The sequence below is a fragment of the Halichoeres trimaculatus genome, unplaced genomic scaffold (genome assembly GCF_033239565.1).
Source record: "Halichoeres trimaculatus isolate MK-OKI-2021-1 unplaced genomic scaffold, fHalTri1.1 fHalTri1_scaffold_9, whole genome shotgun sequence".
NCBI classification, from domain to species: domain Eukaryota; kingdom Metazoa; phylum Chordata; class Actinopteri; order Labriformes; family Labridae; genus Halichoeres; species Halichoeres trimaculatus.
Window position 1 is genome coordinate 31,173,313 of NW_027437188.1, and position 21,888 is coordinate 31,195,200.

At 40.2% G+C, this 21,888-nt stretch overlaps 2 protein-coding genes across 3 annotated transcripts in view; both read right to left on the reverse strand.

Moving 5' to 3' along the window:
• Window positions 1-7,006, reverse strand: part of cntn5 (contactin 5) — a 236,584-nt gene extending 229,578 nt beyond the window's left edge. For both annotated transcript variants that reach the window (XM_074679099.1, XM_074679098.1), the window contains exon 1: window positions 6,826-7,006. In XM_074679099.1, coding sequence (XP_074535200.1) covers window positions 6,826-6,843 — 18 coding nt within the window. In that variant the 5' untranslated portion in view covers window positions 6,844-7,006. The remainder of the gene's footprint in view (window positions 1-6,825) is intronic.
• Window positions 7,007-9,199: 2,193 nt separating this feature from the next.
• On the reverse strand, window positions 9,200-11,370 carry ttc36 (tetratricopeptide repeat domain 36). Its single transcript, XM_074679102.1, has 3 exons — window positions 11,206-11,370; window positions 10,772-10,960; window positions 9,200-9,533 (listed from the first exon to the last, which is right to left on the reverse strand). The coding sequence occupies exons 1-3, from the start codon at window positions 11,360-11,362 to the stop codon at window positions 9,265-9,267; spliced, it is 615 nt and encodes a 204-aa protein (XP_074535203.1). The 5' UTR covers window positions 11,363-11,370; the 3' UTR covers window positions 9,200-9,264.
• Between the last annotated feature and the right edge of the window lie 10,518 nt (window positions 11,371-21,888).

The following is a 21,888-nucleotide window of genomic DNA, read 5'->3' on the forward strand; positions in this document are numbered from 1 at the left end:
CAGGAGTCGGATTATAATGAGCTACTGTATCTGCACCATCCAGTAATGGCTGTTATGGAGCAGAAGAGTTTTATGTTATGACACCAGCGCTGATTTAATTAAAACAGGCGGCTTCCTGAGCAGTCTCCATAAATAATACAAGGTGTTGGGATTCATCAGCTTCTATGTTTAATCAAAACATCACTTGATGAAGATAAGTTTCCCTCCAGCACATTCCCATAAAAGAATCTCACACGGGTCCAAAAACTGCCTGAAAACTTCAGTTAAATCTGGGACACAATCAGCTGCACAGGCACTGAGATGAATTTAGATTAACCTGAGTTAAAAGTGACACTTTCATAGCATCATGAAAAATACCTTTTTGATCCTGCATTGTTACCCCAAAGAATTTCACAAATCCATGATGTGAACTGGATCTGGCAACGGGAAAACACTGCTGGAGGAGAGGGGCTGCAGTTTCTGAAAGTGTGTGACTGACATCTAGTGGAGGGTATGTGTTAGGAAAATATAAGCATAGTATAGTGTTTGAAAAAATGAAGTCGTGACCTTATACAGATATAGTGACTATACATGATATGCTAAAATATGCTAACCCAAAAATAAGCGATTATTTAACACTGTTATTTTATATGTAATAGGATATAAACTCAATGCAAACGCCGTGAATGTATCGTAAAGGGTTTACAGTAGAGAGGAGGTTATTTGTGTGAACATGCCGGTGTTTGTGAACACACAGAGGTCAAAGTGTTGAGCAGTTGGATTAGCAGCTATTATCACCAGCCTCTCACAGTGAAGCAGCAGTGGGGGCTGTAACTTGACCTCGCCTCTTAATGGTTGTGTGACAATAGTGCACCGTCCCACTGGCCTGTCTGCCCCTCTGTTGTGTCCATTTATAATTTCCAGACAGAGTGCAGAGGTTATTCTGGGGTGCCAGCAAACACAAGGTGACAGGCACCGAGGAACAAAGGGTGAGGAATGCTTCTGTTATTGTTGCTTTGGGTCATTTTAGGGGCACTAAAACATAGATTTGGTGTTTCTTTAACAATGTATTTACTTTGTTTATGCGCTGCATGATTTTATAACTAATACTGAACAGAGTAAGGGATGAGTACCTTTTACATATGAAATAATATGGTACCAATTTTCTGTACTTTTGTGTGTGTTAATGTGATAATAAAAATCAATTTGTTGTTCATAAAATGTCAAAGTTTTTCAATTAACATATTCATTCTTCAACATAAACTTGCAATACTGTGTTCATGTCCAGCATGGAGAATAGACTACTTTTCCGCTACCTCACAGTCACAAGGAATTCTGTCAGTACCTACAAAAGTACCTAATTCGTTACCCATCCTTAAACAGCGTTACCTCTTTTTTTATAGCGCATCTAAATCCTGTTTATGTTAAAGTAACTTACAGTGAGTTAACAGCTCTCTTGTTAATTTCATTCCTAAATGTTGGTTTGTCATTTTAAACACTAACCTGTGTACTTTTTCTCACAGCTCTTCTCAGATGTTAAGTCACAATGGTAAGTACATTAATTTTCATTATCGAAGATCAGCACTTGGGAATAGTATTTTAAAGCTCCTGTGCAGAACTTCTTATTTGTGATAGATTTGGCGCCCTCTGTGGACAGAAATGATACTTTAATCTGCACAGGTTTAGGTAGTGTTTTCTGACAAAGAAGCATAATCATGCTTCCTTTGAAGAGTCAAAACAGGCTATTTTTTGGCATGCTGTTAGTCATCTGTTTGTCATCTAACTCTTTTCTTTAAAAAGTCCTAAAATGAATTGTACAATCCTGTGTCTTACAGTTTTGTTTTTATTAAAGTAGGCATCCATTCAGCTTCATAGTTGAAAAAAATAAAATCTTTTTTCATTAGAAACTCTTTTTAGTTTTAGTAATGAGAGCCACATTTGCCTGACTAGTCCAGAAAAATGTCTTATTTCAACATATTTAAAGACAAAAACAAGGTCTAAATTTCTTGTAACAGCTATAGAAAAATAAGATTGCCAATGAAACTAGAGAAAAGTTACTTGTTTTCAGACATTATTCTAGTTTCAAGCAAATTTTCAAGCAAATTTTCCTCATTCCATTGACATTGTTTTTTACATGTTACAAGCAATTCAGACCTCATTTTTGTCTTTGAATAACTTGAAACAAGACGTTTTTCTGGACTGACAGGTTGAATGTGGCTCATATCAAGGATAACAAGACAATTTTTACTCAAAATGAAATGAAAAAACTTGATAAGATATCAGTTTTTGCAGTGCACTCTGTTTTACAATTCTCAAACGCTCTTCAAAGGAGCTTTAATGTGATTCTTACTATAGAAAAAAATGTGTTTTAACTATTCACCAGCTACATTTTGGATCTCAAAAGATGCTAACTGCTATTTCCTCTTGTGTTGCTATTTCTATTTTAAGGTGAAGAATAGAGAGGTGCTTATAGGCTGCCATGAGCACTGTGACAAGTGTTTCGACGCTCACTGTCAATTCCCCGTGCAGATGTCTGTCTCATGCATGATCATCAAGTGTCAAAAAAACTGTGGTGCCACCTTCCACATGTGCAAAAAGGAGGAACACCAGCTCCTCTGTCCAAATGAGACAGTGCCCTGCCTCAATGTTTCTTACGGCTGTCCTCTCAGCATGCTGCGCCACAAGCAGGCCAAACACCTGGAGGTGTGTCCTGCCAGCGTAGTCTGCTGCTCACAGGAGTGGAACCGTTGGCCTGTAACAGAAACTGATCTGACCTTCTACAAAAATGTGTCCGAGAGCCTTCAAACTGAAGTGAACCTTGATGCTGCTTTGGCTCTCAGGGACCAGGAGCTGCTGTTTCGATCCATCAAAATGAAGAACATTTTCCCAGAGTTGATGGTACAAGAAATTTCTGATGTGGCTGACAGTCCTGCTGAAGAAGGAGCAACGTGTTCTCTGCTTTGTGGTGAATTTACGGAAAACGGATGCACACAGGTGGAGGAAAAAGAACTAAGCCAGGAGGAGAGGGATGCTTTGGCAAAGAGCAGGAAGGTAGAAAGTATTCAGAGTTACAACACCTGGGAGAAAATATTCAACAAGGAGATGGAAGGGTGCAAGCAAACTGTCAAAAACCTGAACAAGAGAGAAGAGAAGGAAAAGGGAAATGCAGAATCATCAAGCTGTAAGGCAGAGATAACAGAACAACATGTGGGCCAAGGAAAGTCTACTGAAAGCATGGATGGTGCAACAGGTCTTGCACCATGGCAGGACGGGGTTCTCGAGAGGTTAGGAAGAGAAGTCAACATTGCTGAGTATAACATGTATCTAGTGCACAACGGAGCAATGCTAATTAACTTTGGCCAACTTGCTGCTTGCACTCCAAGAGAGAAGGATTTTGTTTACGGGAACCTGGAGCCGATCGAGGTTGAAACTGTCCGAACATTTACAGTTCCCACCAGCTATCGAGCCAAACGCTGTCACCTCAAAGACCCGGCACGCAAGAGGAAAACCACAAACCAGAGCGTGGACACCGCAGATCTGGGCGTATCAGTGGAGGATCTACCAAAGTGTGACGAGGTTAACACCACGCTCCTCTGCTCGTTGGAGAAGGAACTAAAGGGACATGTGATCTCAGAGGGATCGTCCGTCGATGGTCTTTACATTGACATAGGAACACAAACTTACAGCTTCGCCTCTGCTCCGTTCCCAACAGACGCCTCACTCGCTGATGTCATCGCAGACAAAGCTCCAGGTCTTTATGTCCACGTTGAAGCAGAATCTGTCACCAGACGACACAACAAGACAAGTTCAGCCTTCAGCTATATGTGTGGCCACTTCTTCCGGCGTGATGAATACTGCTCTCATTTCAAGAATGTGCACTCTGACATACAGGCCTCTCTCAGCGGCTGGTTCCAGCAGCGTTGCCCTTTAGCATACCTCGGCTGCACTTTCACTCAGACCAGGTTTCACCCCGCAGGTCACCCAGCAACAATCAAATTCTGTCAAGATGTCAGCGCCTTTGTCCTCCAGCCTGATGTCCCTTCATTCCTCTGCAAAGGAGGCAAAACCTTCACCTCTCAGAGGAACGCTGAACATAATCTGGATCCCCTGAGCAGCCTGCCCCTGGAGATCCTGCAGCACATTGCTGCTTACCTCGACAGTTTTACATTATTTCAGCTGTCCAAGGTCTCCCGTCTGATGAGGGAGGTGTGTGCCACACTGTTGCAGGAGAGAGGGATGGTTTCCCTGAAGTGGGAGAAAAAGACGTACTCCCATGGGGGGAGCTCCTGGAAATGCCGCAAGAAAGCAAGTATCTTTGTTTGCTTTTAAAGGGATAGTTCAGTTTTTTTGAAGTGGGGTTGTATGAGCTCTATGTGACCACTAAGGACATTAGATACAGTAGAAAGTTGTCTCCTCTCCCTCAGTAAGACACAGACTGTAATCGCTGGTGACGAGGAAATAGGCACTAACAGGTAAAGACCGTACCAGATTCAAAGGCTACTTTCTCTGCCTACAAGAACTAAAATCAAAAAGTAATACCACAATTTAAGAGTACGCTATTTAAAATATTTTTTAAGTGCATTAAGTCTTCGGAAATATAAACATTTATCCAGACCTAACTAACTGGTCATTTATCCTTCCGTGCAGCGCTAGTGCGCTCCGTCCCCCCTCCGTCCCCCCTCCGCCCCCCCTCCTCCTTTCAGCTGTAGGAAATGTAAACAAGCTATGCTTCGGGCGCCGGTTGTAGCCTCGTGTAAGTTTGATCAAGTATCGTAATTCTTTTGTTTGTACTCTAAGGATTGTGAGGCAGCGTAGGAAATTCAAAATGAGTGACTATGACAGCGACGATGAAGTTCCATTCACTTCGGAACCAAAAGGATACCTGTATGAACCGGAGCACACAGAAGAAGAGCTGCTACAGATGGCGACTGAAAGGAATACAGAGGAAACATCCACGGACACTGGACATCAAGATAAGAGTCAGACATCCTCACAATCCTTTCTACTGTATCTAATGTCCTTAGTGGTCACATAGAGCTCATACAACCCCACTTCAAAAAAACTTAACTATCCCTTTAATAACTACTCAAATCATCTATCGTAATTTCATTTACCCTGATATATTTGGCGGGAAAATCTCAACTTATCTTAACTTTGTGTACAGTAAAGGGAAGGTAAACACACGACCAAACTTCTCTATCACTTCCATTCTAGTTTCCAGCACTGCTCTGCTACCTGCCATCAGAAAATCAGACAGTCACACCGCCTGACAGCTGCTGCATTGTTAACACACTCAGGCGCTCCATAGTCCTCCCAATATTACAAACTGAATCACAACCATGTTGGAATCAGTTAATAGGTTCCTGGCGCAGCAGCCACAGGAGATTTGCTGTTTTTCAGTGTCCTTATTGAAGAGCAGCTGCATATCGGGTCAGACATAGAGCAAGTGTTGGGGAAAGAAAACAGGTTTCCCTCTGCTGTTGTTAAAGGAAGAGCAGTGGTGTGGTAACCGCACGGTTGAGCTTGACAATCATTATCCGGATTGAGTCTATGTTATGAACTTGGAGGAATAATCAGAAGCAGCTCTATAGGAAGCAAACCCCTGCCAAGGATAAGCAATCATCATCAAACAAAACAAAATGCATCTCGATCCAGACCTAAATTAAAATCTGCATAGCTGTAAGCTGGTGCATTCTAAAGGATGCCATATTTTTCTCCTTATTTGGAATTTCACCACAAAGATATTCCTGAAAAATGCACAGCAGTGAGTCACATGCAACAGCTGGAAAGCAGGGATACTGTGTTTACCCTGGACCTCAAACTAATCCTTTGACTCCATGGCTTAGACCTCCAGGCTGCAGGGACGCCAAATGAGCAAATGGTCTGAGCCTTACAGTCAACCCCAGCTGCTTAGTTTTGGGGTATTATCTAAATCCAGTCTACATTTGTAATGCTGTGAGGCTGAAACTTTAACATGTTCAGACTCATAAACAGCCCTGTGCAGTGGCATGAATATAAACAATGCTGCTGTAGGACATTACAAACAGGGAATATCATCAGAAGTACTGTGGAGTTGATATGTTGTGTCCATGGAGGCCTTTTTGGACACCATGGCCCAATCTCAGTATCCACATTCACACACTCACTGACTTTAAAGTGAAGAGTAAAGTTTGTCAGGGCTCTCACACTGACTTTTTTGAGCCTTTTATAGACCTTTTCCATAAGTGGGCATGTTTGCAGACTTAGCATGAAGGAATTACCCACAGTTCATAGCAGTGTGAGGTGAAACACAGGGGTCCTCAGGGAAGCCAGCCAACATGGCAGGGTAAATGAAAATTAAAAATAAAGATAAGGGTATACAAGAATTGTGGAAACTGAAACCAATGTTAAGGCTTTAGAAATATAAGTTAGTTATAAGCCTTATATTTTTATATATACGCCTTGATAAAGCCTGTTTCTTTCAGTCTTTTGGTGAGCTGTGTCAACTAATGGGAGTGCACTAGTAAGAATTCAAACTAAAAACCGTTCAATTATAATTCCTAGTGCAGCTCAGGTGAGCTACATGATGACATGCAGGTAACATGAGAAGATACAGGATATTGTCCATTGCTACTTATACCATTTTGAGTCCTCGCAGTCTCGTGCACGCAATCATTTCCCAGGTGACGTTAATTAAGTCCGTAAGGGCTCAGCGTTCGTGGTTTAATGGGGACATAACAGGGGACGTGTGTTTTTGCTGGATGTACAGATGACGTAATGTATTAATTTAGAGCCACGTGGACTCAAAACTTTAAAAAACCCTAACATCTTAACATTTGTTAGCTTGCAAAGGGTGAGTAGACATACCTGTTGGTTCACTTGCATAGTCTGAAGTCTTGTCCTCTCGAAATGTTGTTCTGTTCCACTGTTTTGACAGAGGTAGACTCTGCTGTTGTATCTTCGGCGAAAACCGTACTTTCGTACGTTTTCCCGCTATTCGTGCTCAAACATTGGCTATCATTTTAAAAAGTAGAATTTAACTCACAAATAAGTAGTTATTTAAGAGACAACAGCTTGACACCTCAGCTTACTCGTCTGTGTCAATCGTTGGCCGCCGAGCTCTCCACACTGACGCTTCAGCGTGAGTTTCCGGATTTGATTCGGCTTTTTTCGGGCAATTTCCGACACGGGAATAGGCACTTTATTAAGAAAAAGGAAATAGAAGAAGAAGAAAATAAATAAATGAAAAAATTAATTTATTTTTTTATTTTTTTTTTTTACTTGTGGAATCCCTTGAAGGGCTGGTGGGTTGGTTACATTTTTGAAAGCGATATATATATATATATATATATATATATATATATATATATATATATATATATATATATATATATATATATATATATATATATATATATATATATATATATATATATTTAAAATAAAATACTTATAATAATAATCATAATAATAATAATAATAATAATAATGATGATAATAATAATAAATGTATGAATTAATACAAAAAAAACCTAAGTCATGCATATAGGTCTTAGGAATGAAATTCATGCACTTATTTTGCAAGTGAAAATCTGTGATTAAATTGGTCAAGAGGCACAGAAGCTTGAGAAGTGACCTTATTTTGAAGTCAGAAATAATCTCAAACATCCTCAGAATGTCCTATTGTTGCACTTTCTATTATTTTGAATTACTACTCCATCACTTTTATCCATTTATGGGAATATTTCTGCATGTTAAACCTGATTTTCTCCCGTGGTCCAGTCACCTGTATGATACTGACCTACAAACCAACAATCCCGCACAAGGTTGCACAGCATGACCTCCTTCCTTGAGAGAATAAAATGAGAATGCATGTGTGTGTATTTTTACCCTGACTATCCGTGCGCTGCACTGATCATGGGACAAAGAGCATGCTGATGATATCAGATATGTGGAATGGCTCAAGGCCTCGCTGCCAGTGAGTGCGGATAGTGCTACCATAATAAGTCAGGTGTGTGATCATTCATGGAAACAAGGTGTTGATAAGGCTGTGTGGGTGACAGCTGGCTATTTGAAGGGCAACATTTCCATTATTGTTGTCTCCTGCATGATTCAAATACTCTGTGATCTAAATTCCATAGACATAAAAAAGACATTTAAACTCATGTATACAGCTGCCTTACATTTGATAAATGTCATAACGGTACCGTCCTACACCTGCCTCAGCTCATGTGTCTGTGTTTTGCAGGTCTGGGAGTTCAGCTCTCTGTTCTCCTCTGTGGACAGGTGGAGCTTCAGGGACACTCCTTCCATGTCAGAGCACCTGAAAAGCTGCTCCTTCTACCAGAGAGAGGAGCACAATGAGCCGGTGGCTTTAGCCTGCCTGGGAGAGGTCACAGACTTGTATACAGCGGTGAAGAATAAAAGATAACTCTCATGGTCCCAGAGCTCAGAGGGCACAACGGCAGCGGCAGCAGTGCCATGTTTAGAAACCAGTCAGATGCACCCTAACTGTACAGAGGATAAAGACCCTGTAAATACAGCCAGTGTACAGAGACTGAAGGGGAACTCTGAGCTGAGGCCAGATTCTGAGATGGTTTCTACAAGTGACAAATTAATTTTGGCATCAGTTACAGCCTCAGAGGATTTTAATCTGATTTATTCATCCTCCTCGAAACGTCTCCACAAATGCCTGTAAGTGGGAGAAATGCTTCGGGATGGTTTTGTTTATGCGGTGTTTATTGAGGAGAGATGAAACTTAAACAATCTCTGTGAGGACGCTAAATCCTCTAATTTATTGAAACAGTGTTTGAGAAGGGCCCTCATATTGTGTTTTAGCGGACTAGCTGCTTTTGTTTGGCACACAGAGCTGACGAGTGTTGTTTGTTTCATCATATTTCATCCTTATGGATCAAAGCATGAGTTTCATTCTGCTAGTGTTGTGGTTTTTAAAATGGTAAGACTGACACCTAGTGGGGGAGATATTGAACTACGGCAACTTTGTGATAAACTAAGTCAAATTTGGCATTTTAATAGCAACAACGAACTAACTACATCTGGAAAGATGATTTGACATTTGTATTTCCTGCAAACTGAAACTTTACCTCTGTATGTCACTTTTCTTTAAGGTGTTATAAGACTACAATCCTAAATGTGTGTCACTGCTTGAATGTTAACTGCCTGTTCAGTGTTTTTTTCTACAGCACCACAAAGAAAAGAATAAAAAGGATGCTAAAATCTAAAAAAAAAAAGTTGCTTTATTGAGCTCACAGAAAAAGCTTTACACAGACAAACTGCCTTCATTAACTACAGCATCTCAGACACTTCAGGGTTGCGCAGTTTGTTGATGACCTCTGACAGCATTTTGTTGCACAGGGCAGCGTACGGATTGAGAACCACAGCCTGCTGTCGAGCAAATTCACTCCCAAGTGCTGCTGCTTTTTCAAAATCTGCTCGGGCTTCATCATTCTGGCACGTTAATCTTCGTAAAAGGCCTCTTTGCACCAGCGCTTGGCAGGCAGTTCTTCCAGTGCCGCCACTCAGAGAGATGGCCTGGGTTAGGTCCTCCAGCGCCCCTGAGGGTGAAGAAGAAGAAGAGTGTGGTTGCTGAAAGTCAGGAGGCTGCAGAATGAACTCAAATTAATGTGGGTAAAAATTCTTGGAGACCGAATAGTCCTATAATTTTCACTAACACACTACAAAAAAATGAAATCTTATCAAGTGTTTTGGTATTATTTGAATCAAAAATGTATTTTTATACTCGACATGAGTCACATTCAACTGGCCAGTCCAGAAAAGTGTCTTGTTTTAAGTTATTTAAAGACAAAAATGAGATCTGAATTGCTTGTAACAAGTCAAAAAAAATATCTGCCAATGGAACAAGTAAAAATTGCTTGAAACTCCTCTTCTTACTTGTTAAAGCAATTCAGACCTCATTTTTGTCTTTAAATAAGTTGAAATAAAACATTTTCTGGACTGGTCAGGTGAACGAGGCTCAAGTTAAGTCTAAAAAGACATTTTCTACTGAAAATAAGACAAAAACACTTGATAAGATTTCAGTTTTTTTGCAGTGTAGGAAAAGTACAGCAACCCAGATGCATGAACAATTTGAAGAAGTTAAGTATTCTGAGGTTGTAAACAAGTATATTTAAAGATAAATACAGTACTGCAGAGCTAACTTATTACACAACAATATCTTGGCTTGTGCTGCTTCTGTACACAATGTTTTAAATCCCTATGTAGGCGTTTTGTTGGGGTATATTGTTCCCGAGTTCTTGTTTTGCAGCCTGAACAACAATAACTGGCATCAGGTTACAGACAAATTGAAAAGCACAGCCTATAGATAGCAGCACCAATTTTAGAAACAGCGCGGGTGAGAAGATGTTACAGTATTGAGTACAAGGTGTGATTGACAGAAGCGTCTCCTGGGAGGGAGGCAGCGTGAAAAAAAGGGTAGCACAGCAGTTCACATGAGCCAAAGAGGTCTAAAAACCAGACAAATACAGAAACACAGAAGTGACAACCTGTGACATCTGTCACTGGAATCACTGCACTGTATTAAAAATACACTGAATATATTTTCACAGGAACCCCTGTAATTCTGTACATTCGGTGTACATATCCCTGACATGTTTGTGACAGACAGCAGGTTAAAGCACTGAATGTGAGGCTGCTGTACAGAAAGCACTTCTGACAAAGTGAATTAGACAGACAAAGCTCTGATATGGTGTCACGCCGGCCTCAGACTCCACAGTGATGTGTTGGCACACTGTGCTCATCTGGAAGGGGTTGTTATTGAATTTGTGGCATGTACCTGCGGTGTTCCCCTGCAGCCGCAGGGCCTGAGCCCGGTTGTTATAGGCTGAGGCTCTCCGAGGCAAGATCTGGATTGCCTGGCTGAACAGTCGAAGTGCAGCTTGCAAATCCCCAGCCTCTGCTGCCGTGACACCCTGCATCTCCAACTCTTTCACTTGCTTCAGCAACTCTGTGTCAAAGCCAGTGTCTGGAAGGGGGAGATAAACAGGTTGAAAAAGCACTCATACTCAATTGACAGGTACCGTGGCAAGCAAAACACAGAAACGTCACCAAGAGCTCAACTTGGATTAAAATGTCATGTTCTTTTTTTTTTCTCTCTCTCAGTCCAGGGATGGAATACGTTCAAATAAATTCAATATGCTGCAAAATGATAAACATAAAACACTGTGACATGATATGCAGCGGCGCATCAAGCCAGAGCCTCAAACTCACCATCATCAATTAATTCCTCCTCTTGGTTCAGGCCGGGAATGTCTCCAAAGGGGGTGGTGGGGTTGAATATAGCTTGAAGTACAGCCTTATCATGTGCTGAGGCCATCTCACCGGTGTCTGTGAGGAACGCAGAGAAAAAGGCAAAAAGGAAAGTCATGACACCTTTTTTACAGTAGGGTGGAGAATTCATCCTCCCACCAACTTTTGCCATTTCCAGCAGCCAATCAAAGCAGGGGGTGGAAGCAGGGCTGGACTTTGAGATTTTGCCGGGTCTGACACATCTGTGTTTGGTTAACTCAAAAATGCAGGCCAGGGATAAGTAGGCCAACAGCATGCTGCAGAGCTGTTCTCAGACCGGCAAAATTAAACAAAGTAAAACAGTTTTCAGAGGTGTTGTATCTGATTGTTCCTGCAGAGCGCAAAGTAGCGAGAAAACTCCAGGAGGCTGCCAAAATCTCATGGAGTTTCTAAAAATAAGATAAATGTAGCTTATCTTTAAAGCTCTGCCAGTGTAAAAATAGATTGGGTTACAGGGACAGAAAAGCTCAAGAAGTTTTCAGCTGATTGTAGAGTAGGATAACAAAATAAAATACATTGGTACTATTGTAGTACTGCCTCTGGCCACTGCTGGCAACATTCACTTCTGCATCGCCTTAGTCAGCAGAAACAGTCAAAACATCACTGTGAACTGCTGACTGCTGTTGTAAAGATACTGTTTTTTCTTTATACAGACAATATATGAGCTGCTCAACCAGGGGAAAGAAGACCCAGACCTGCTGTATGCTAATGTAGAAGATAGTTCTTCAAGTGTTCCTCCCCTGGGGAGATCACACCACAACCCGAGTCAGCTCATCCCCTGCTATGTGCCTCTGGTGAAAGAAGCCCCATTTCCACCAAGCGGTTCAGTTCAGTTGGTCTCTGGCACAGAACGCATTTTACAGCATTTCCACAGGCTAATCCTGGGGCAGATCCCCAAATAGCCACGACGAGCCGTCCCACTTTTTGGGACCCTTCCTTAGGGGTGCCAGACTAAACTGATCCAATCCCGGAAGGTGGAGCTACAACATTGCAGACCATTGATTGGTTGAAAGAATTGTCACTTATCGTGTGACAGTGATCATACTTCTCCTCGCAGGACACCTTCTCTGAAACAAAGCTTGATTGTGCTTTTTAACAGAGAGCAACATGGCAATCACAAGAAGACAAACTGCTCGATGTCTTCTTGATGAAATGCAAACAGGACAAGATTTAATAGAACCAACCTGAACCAAACTGTACTGATCTAAACTGGACTGCTTGTTGGAAACAGGGCTAAAGATGCCTGCCACTAGGAAGGATGTGAGGGGGTGGTCGGAAGAGGTCTATGGCACACTGCGGGTTGTGGCAATGAAGAGGACATCGACAGACAACATTACACAAACTTCTGTGTGGACAGCTCTTTCCCATTCAGGAACTGTCCTTTGTTGATCTAACAACAAGCCGTGGATAACAAAGGACATAGAGGCCTTCCTGAATGCTAAGAAGAGGGCTCTTAGAGATGGAAATCAGGAATAGGTGAGAAAAAATCAAGAGGTCCTGAAAATGAAGACCTGGGAGGCTTAAGACAACTACGGGAGGAGGTTTAGAAGGGCATGAAGACCATCACAGGCTTCAAGACAACCAGCAGGAGGGGTACTGATGGCAGCGTGACAAGGGCAAATGGATACAACGCAGTCCCTGCCATCCGACTGCCCTAACCCCAACCAAACCCTAACTTACCTTAGATCCTAACCTTATCCTAACTTACACAAGATCCTAACCTAAACCCTAACTTACCCTAGGTCCTAACCTAAACCCTAACTTACACAAGATCCTAACCTAAACCCTAACTTACCCTAGGTCCTAACCTAAACCCTAACTAACCCTTACCCTAACCCCATTGTCTGCCTGCAGCCAATAATCACTTCACAGCCTCCCCCTTCTCCTCAATGCTTTCTATCATCTAATGAGGGTCCTTTTCATCCCCCCACCTTATGCTCCCAGTCTCAAAGCCCTTTCTGAGCAGACGACTCATCCTCCCCCTTCTTGGCACAGCAACTACATCCTTCATCACGTCCATGTAGATTCTCATTCATCCAGGTCATGAATATTCCAAAGACTTGAAAATAGGCAGCTGGACTGCTCACAGTTTGGGAAGAACTGAGGAAGCTTCTTTGGTGAGAGGTGAAACGTCTTCCCAAACTCTACACAGTCCAGTTGCCTTCGTTTTCAAGTCTTCAGTACTTCCTTAATTGTTGACCATGTAAGAAGACAGATAACTGATGAGACTCCACACAGGCAAGGCTGCAGTCCCAAAGTATAAAAAGCCTGTGCCCCCTAGCTCTGTGGAGTACTCATGCTGCATCGTTCCTGTTCAGAAGACGCCACACTCAAGTGACGCCAAAGACGACAGACTGGTGGCAATGACATCCCACATCATGAAGACTCTGAAGAGACTTAACCTGGATCAGCTCCAGCTGACAGTCAGGTCCAAATTAGATCCTCTCCACTTTGCCTACCAGCCCTTACAGGAAGTCAAAGACACCATCACCTTCCTGCTAAACCATATCTATGCTCTCTTGGAGAGGCCAAGGTCATGTTTTTTTGGTTTTCCAAGGCTGACACCATGCGACTGGCTAATGGTAAAACAAAAAAAACAAACAAACAGCAAAACTAAGGGTTAAATGTAATCCAAATAAATAACACGATTAACACTCAAAAAGCTATTTATTTTAATGAAAAGTCTCCATTTGACACCAAAACAACAATCTGCTGATGCACTACAGCACTTTACTTAAGTAGCACTGAGGATGCACTGCAGATGTTTTACTTGTACTTGAGTTTTTGCCAATGTAGTTTGGCTGTTTTACACCCAAGGGAAAAATAAAAATATGCACACACACCTGTTTGCAGACAGTAAAACAGGGGAAAACTCTTCAGCCCAGGATAAGAAGCCAGAAGAGTACAGCTGGAAGTGCCCTGTCAGCCAACAGTGAGGTAAGTAATCACTTTTAGCCTGGTAGTCAGCTGCAGGATTCACATATTGCTGACTTACTAAAAAACAAGGAGCCGTTACTTAGTGAGCCTGTTGTTTAGTGCAGCTCCTCAGAATGAGGGTGACAGATCTCTCGGGCATTAGCCGGGTAAATAATGCCACCGAGCTGCTGCATAGCCACACACTAAAACTCATAAAATCCCCATCGTCAGGTTTGCCACTCTGTTTTGCATTTACATCACTCACAATAGAGTTTAAAACAGATTTTTTTTTAAATATAGATATGAATTCTGCACAGTGATTCCTGACCTGTAGGTCTGTGCACTTAAATATCAAGGTGCAGAAGAGTAAAGTCAGGCTATTAAGCCTCCTGAGACCCAAGCTTTTGTCTGGTGTGCATTTTTTATTTTTACTTGCTATTTGGGATTAATGAGACCCATTGTACAATAGATAAACTTGGTTTTTGCACAGGTTTTATATTTCTTTGCACAATTATTTTTCACTTTTCTATTACATTATTAATTGCATTGCAAATTTCTTTGACATCTTATTCAGTGCACTATTTTCACTTAAATGTTTATATATTTTTATTCTCTTTACAGCTCTTTACTAAAAAATATAATAATAATAATAATAATAATAATAATAATAATAATAATAATAATAATAATAATAATAATAAAATAATAATAATAATAACAACTATTATTATTATTATTATTATTATTATTATTATTATTATTATTATTATTATTATTATTATTATTATTATTATCATTATTATTATTATTACTATTATTATTAATCTATTTTACAAAGTTTTGAATTACTTAAGGTAATTTTTTTCTATTTTTGTAATACTTTATGTTTATTTACAAAAAATTTACAGAGAGGGTGCAGTTTAAACCGGAGTCAAATTCCTTGTATTCTTGAAGATACATGGCAAATAAAAGCTATTCTGATTCTTAATCTGATTCTGGAAGTTATTGGTTTATTGCTTTATTATTTGGTTATTAGTTATTAGTGTGATTGTACTTAAATACACTGATTCATTCATAAAAACTGGACACAAGTTTTACCTTTCTCTATTTTACTTCAGGACCTGCTGTAGAAGTCTTTTTCAGATATTCCTGCCATCTTGTTTACACTGAAAGGGGTGTAATGTGGCATGCATAGTATCCCTAAATGTGGCTCTTAGGTTACAGTTTTAGAAAATGAAGGATCATGGGTCTGAGAGGCAGAAATGCAATGTGTTTATATGAGCATACAGTGTCTCAGGGGGTTAGAGGAGAGTTTTTTTTCCTCTGTTGGTCTTTTCGAGCAGTGTGAAACACGCTGAGTTGTCATCATGTTTGAGTCGTATTCTCTCCCTTTATAGCTGCGTGGTGCTGTGCTGCTGTTTATCTCTGTCAGCTGAATATTACTGGCATTTACATGTTAGAGGGAAAGAAGCTCTGATCGAGACGTTGGAATAATTGTGGGCTGTTAATCCTTGACTGCATTGGATGCTGACGGCAGACGTTTTGCGTTGAGCCTACACAGGCCTGTCATGGGACTTCATCATTTAGGATGTCTTTATGTGCAGTGAAAATGTGAAAATAAGACCTCAATCATACTGCTCAATGCTGTGCTGACTGCTTACTGTTGAGCAGTCAGCACAGTTTTTATTGAATCAAAAAAAACATTAATTCCACCTCAAGAAAAACTGGGACTATGAGAACTTTCCAAGTGATCTTGAAAAGTCTCCCTTCTAGATACATGCCTGATCGTAATTCCCAACTCAAAATGTAACTATCAGCACCAATAAAAGTTATTTCTAAATGCTTTTTCTCAGCTCTCTTCTCAGGTTGATTTAAAGCACGTTTGAAACTCTAAGACAACACCACGCTGGCCGATGAAGTTTAGTAGTGAGAAGAGAGATGTGTTTTTCTCTGCTAAAACCAATTTCTTGGATTGACAGTAGAGGGGTGTGAAATGCCGCTACATATAGCTAATTTGGCAACACTGTCAGAGTCACGTCATCAGGACTGTGTGGCATGACTCCAGGCCAAAGGTGTCACTGTAATCCACTTAAAACCGATAGTCCTCACTGCCTCTTTAAGGTGCATTGTTAACTAAGGCCCTGTTTACGTGACAACATTTCATTTGAAAACACTAGGTTACATGAAAAAAATCTGCATTTGCACGGAAACACTGGTGGGCTGGACATACTACATGTCAGCAGTAAGCATGCCAGGCCTGTAGATGGCACAAAACTGTCTTGTCTAGCTTTTGTCTTGTCTAGCCGCTTTTGGTTGAACTCCACCGTAGAAGAGTTGGGCCGATCATTCAGTCTATTGACGGATGCTAAGAGCAGAAGTGGAGCAACAGTCAGCAGATTCAGCAGATTGAGCAACACAAGCACAACATAGTAGCCTGCGATGATTGTAACAACGGCACTGTTGCACTGTTATATGCACTTGCAAAGTCAGCGCATCCACTGAAAACGCTGGCTTGCTGTTTACACAGCAATGTTTCAGAAAAACTCCACTCTAGAGGTGTTTTTCAAAAGTTTGCAGCTAAAACAACATTTCCATGTAAATGCTAGTCCAAAATGCAACAATACTTTTGCATTCCACCCATAGACTGTATAAAATATGGACGTAGTATCGCTGATTTCACCCATCTGTTTCTGAAACGGAAAATGAAGCACATCGGCTTTAGGGTCCATATTAGTAATGGCAAGGGCTTCGCGTAGCCATAGGGTGCCTGTCGGTCATGTGACCCTCAGCTTATTGGGGGAGCTCGCTATCTTAGGGCGCATTCAGACCTGGACTGTTTGGTCCACTTTAAACGGCCCAGGGTTCGTTTCCCACGCTGGTGCGGACTTTTCATGCAGGTGTGAATAGACACAAACGAACCCTGGTGCGGACCAAACAACCGGACCGAGACCCATTTTCTGAGGTGGTCTCGGTCCGCTTCCAAACGAACTCTGGTGCGGTTCGTGGTTCTCTGGTGCAGGTCTGAATACAAACCAAGGTCCATCCGAACTAACTACAGGATACATGCACATTTTTGGCCTGTAAAGCCACCGTAACCTGAGAGTCTTTGGTTCATACCTGATCCTCCGTCTTCTGTTTAGCCACGCTGTTGCTAGCATGTTGTGGGTCAGGACACGCAGAGCATCGTGTCTCCTTGCTGCGCGCATTCGTCTTCGCTGTTCCTAAATTTGAAACGGTGTTGTTAAGCCTGCTTTAAAGGAGCTGCTCTTGAAACTGAAAGTGATTTTGCAGCTCTAATAAGAGCACAAACTCACATGTTTACCTCCATTTCCGGATCCCCCCGTACAGTGCTTGCCAATAGTGAAATTAGCGACTCAGACAGGAGACGTTTTTTGAACCAGGCTGTAAATAGGTTTATTTCTGCTTTGAAAATGGCTTTTTTTGGCTTGGTGTGTACATGACTTCTGGTACTTCTGGAGCCAGCCTCAAGCGAACACTCGAGAAACAGCAGATTTTAGCACTTCTGCATTGTCTCATATTCTTAGACCGCAGAAATGCTGCTTGGTTCCACCCTGAAACCATTGTCTTATAAACAGCCCCAAAGTGAAAACAAGCACAGGGACACATTTCCCAAGATAACGAAACTGACAAAGAAACAGTAAAATATGCTTCACTTGGTACTTTGTGCTGTGAAAAATGCCTCTAATCATTTCTTGGACTCAGTTTGAAATTCTAAACACCTTACTAGCTTCTGAATCAAAAGAACATACAAATGAAAGACTTTTGCAAAGAAAAGAAAACACCGTATTTGAATAGACTGCTCATTTTTTATGATGAGCTGAAGGGTTTAAAATAGATGTTGCATTAATTTAGGGAAAACAAGTCTGGTTTCACTGATTTAAAGTGTATTTGAAAAGTGCGTACACTGAATCGAGTTCAAAAGTAAAAACTACTAGCCATTACTGAATACCATTCTACATAATTATAATATAAAGAGAACTTTTGTGATGGATGCACCTGAAGTTTGAAATGTGGCATATTTTTATGAAACAAGTTTAAATTTAGAAATGCAATCCCCAGATTTCTTTGAAGCCAGTCTGAATATAAATTTTTGTGACCTTCAAGGTGAGTATAATAATAATGATAACTAAGAAAGCAGTGCACAGAAGTGATAGTTTAGTTACAGTGCTGAAATGAAGAGCATCCCTTCCTTCGGGATCTCCACGGCAACAGACGAGGGTACGGAGGCAGAAAATAACTGCTCAAAAAGAGGTGTTGTTGAACGTAACCGAGGCAGATAACAGCAGAGGGGAACATCACATATCATCTCAAGGGGAAACTGATAACACCTAAAGTATGCGATTCTGTACGAGTGCTGGTGACATGGATCAAAACGGTATGATCAAAACACAGAGACTTGTCAAAAATCTCATATAAGCAGCTGCAAGTATCTCTGGTAAACATGTGTAAGAAGGTCCTTGGATGAAAATAGTTCCAGCTCAGAGGCTTTTTCTGTTGTTTGCAATCGCTGTGAGCAGCCATGTGGAACAAGAGAAATATCACTGAGGAACAAGCAAAGGCTTCTGGGACTTTTGAGGGGACAGGATAGATCTGATGTTGAGACGGAAACACAAAGTAAGTGCAGAAAGGAAGTGCAGAAACGGCCCTTAGCTGTTAACAGAGAGGATTTCTGCTTGTTTGGATTTGCTGTACTATCTGATGTTCTGTGTGAGAGTCTTCAGCTGCAGCAAGTTTCCAACGTGTTTCTTTTGATGATTCAAACACAAACTGTGTTATTAGTTTTAGCTTACAAATCTTTTTCTTCTGATCTACTTTAGTATTACATTTTTGATGCTGTAAAGCTACAATGAAACAGAAATGTAGAAAATTAACATTTATTTGAAAATGAAATTTCTCATGAGAGGAGATGTTTGATTCATACGCATGTTTCAGAGACAGTAGTTTTTAGCTACTGAGGGAAAATATGAATAAACAGACTCACAACCTCCTCTTTGATCTGTTGCCTTAACAGTACTAAGTGCCAAATAACGTATATGATTGCTGCACCATATGCTGATGATATACATTTCCTGAAAAAGTGGTTGGAAATGTGTTCACAATAAGATTTGAGGTGACTGGAATGCTTTTGATGTAGAGTGCAGCTCAGTTTCTGTAATTACAGACAGCAGTTTGTCTGAGAGCAGATAGATTCCTTTATGTGAAGCTTTCAGACAAACCTAGTCAGTTGCTAGACTTAAAAAAATGCAATGATAAAAAAAGAATGGCTTTGTACTTTTTATATTTTTAGTGTTGGCCAACTCTAAATATTGTATCTTAAACCAGCTGCACGCAAACAAAATCTTGTCTATTAGGCAGAAATTAGGCTGGGAAACGATTATCCACACAATAAATGAGATTAAATTATCAGGCTAAATTAGGGAAAACAACCATTTAGGTTTGAATTCTGCATAATAGCAGAGAATCTGTGTTCCCAAGATTACAAAAAGAAAACTGTTTTATCAACTTGTTCAAGTGAGATTCGTTCAAATTGGATCTTTTTTTTCCTGAATAATCCGAGTACTCCAAGTTATTCTGTCAGATCTGAAGTTCATCTCTTATTGACAGGACAACACTATTACACATTGAGAAGATGCCGAGATACTTCTACATAATGTCCAGACAGTGGTGATTTGATGTACAGTTATTCTAAAACCCTTTCCATTGCTCACAGTGTCCACACTGACCTCTGGTCAATGTGACAGTGTTTGCCTGTCTTTTGATTAATACACATCCTGTTTACATGACCCAGGGGCGGTGTTATGGGTGGGCCAAATGGTCCCAGGCCCAACCTAAAATTTTCTTGATTAAAAAGACAGTTTTTGTTTTTTAAGTCAAATTTAACTAACACTGAATTTTTTTTCACGTCATGTTTGTTTTGTTAGACACTCTGAATTTATGTAAAAAAAAAGCTGAGTTTGCCACTTTTTTAAGCCTGTTGGGACAAAAAAAAAAAAATAAAAAAAATAAATAAATAAATATATATATATATATATATATATATATATATATATATATATATATATATATATATATATATATATATATATATATATATATATATATATATACATATATTATTTGGGGGCTTTTTAATAGTAGAATAGTAGGCAGAGGATAGAGTGGGCAAGGGGGCAAGAGTGGGGAGCAAAATGTGGGAAATAGGCTGCAGGCTGGACTCAAACCTGGGCCTCCTGCTCGATGGCTAATCTCATGACGCGTGACCTTAACCGCTAGGCCATCTGTGCCATGGAAAAATAAAGAATTAAAATAAAATAAAATAAAATAAATAAAGGAATAAAAATTAAATAATAATAATAATAATAATAATAATAATAATAATAATAATAATAATAATAATAATAATAATAATAATAATGAAAGATAAGTAAATAAATAAATAAATAAATACAAACTTTATGGACTAATAAAACTTTCACCCTCATGTTATTGGGCAGGACAATAGGATCATTTTGGGAAAGACTGTAGAATTTTTGTCTCTAGATCTGTCTGGTTGCAATATTGCAATTAAGCGGCAAAAGTGAGCGAATGTGCTTTAAAACCACACATAGTAACAGCAGCATAATGATGATCTACTTACCTTTGTAATTTATGGACCAGCCAAAATTTGTTAGGCCCACCCTAAACTGAAATCCTGGCTCCGCCCCTGTGTGACCTATTATTCCCAGCAGTGATGAGACATTAAAAGGTCATAATATGCAAACCAGAGGATGCCCCTTGGACTAGAACTACTGGTCACTTTTGCGCTCCAAAAGAGTGCTCCACTTGCTGATGCTAATCTGACAAGCTGCTCCTGCATGCTTCGTTCAACCCTCTGTTATATTTCATTTCAGTTTGACACAAAGTGAATGTTACATTACATTTTTCAGCTGAGCTGTCTGTGTATTTTAGCAGAAGTACAGCAGTGTCGTTGTCTGTTCTTTGAGGGTGACAGATAATACAGCAGCTTAACTACAGTGTGCATAAAGGGACAAAAAAAGGCATGCAGTTTTTGAAAGTGTTGATTCAAGATTCAAGGTTTAAAGAGTTTTATTGTCACTTTACTGTGTATATGGACTCACAGAAAAAATATAAATATAATGCAAGACAGTAAAAGAAAAGACATTAACCACAAAATGGTTATTGCCAGTGCAAAAAATTTATATCTCCAGTTTGCTATTTGATTTCCCAAAGACAGTTAATTTACTGTCACATTACAGCTGAAACTTTTTCTCTGCAGCATTTGAGAAGAGAAACTTCAGGGACTTATCTTATTAGAAATAAAAAGCCTAAATGATTCCTACTTGACCACTGCTGCAGGAATAAAACATCTATAATAAACAGCTGCTGCTGTGCTGCTGCAATTCAGTATTCTACGGCCATACAGGGACTTAATTTAGCTGTGAAAAGAAAATCTGATCAGGACAAATTACCGCAAGGTTTAAAAAGGCAATTAAAGGCCTTGGACAGTATAGTTATTTGCCAGGATGATAAAAATCCAAAGGGATTAAAGCTGGCTTCTTTATTGCTCGGCCGATAGAAGTTTTCTTTTTTACCACTTGAGAGAGCTGTTGCTGCTTTTATTTCTGCCGGGGCCTGCTGCTCCTGATTCACCGAGTCAGCACAGACAGT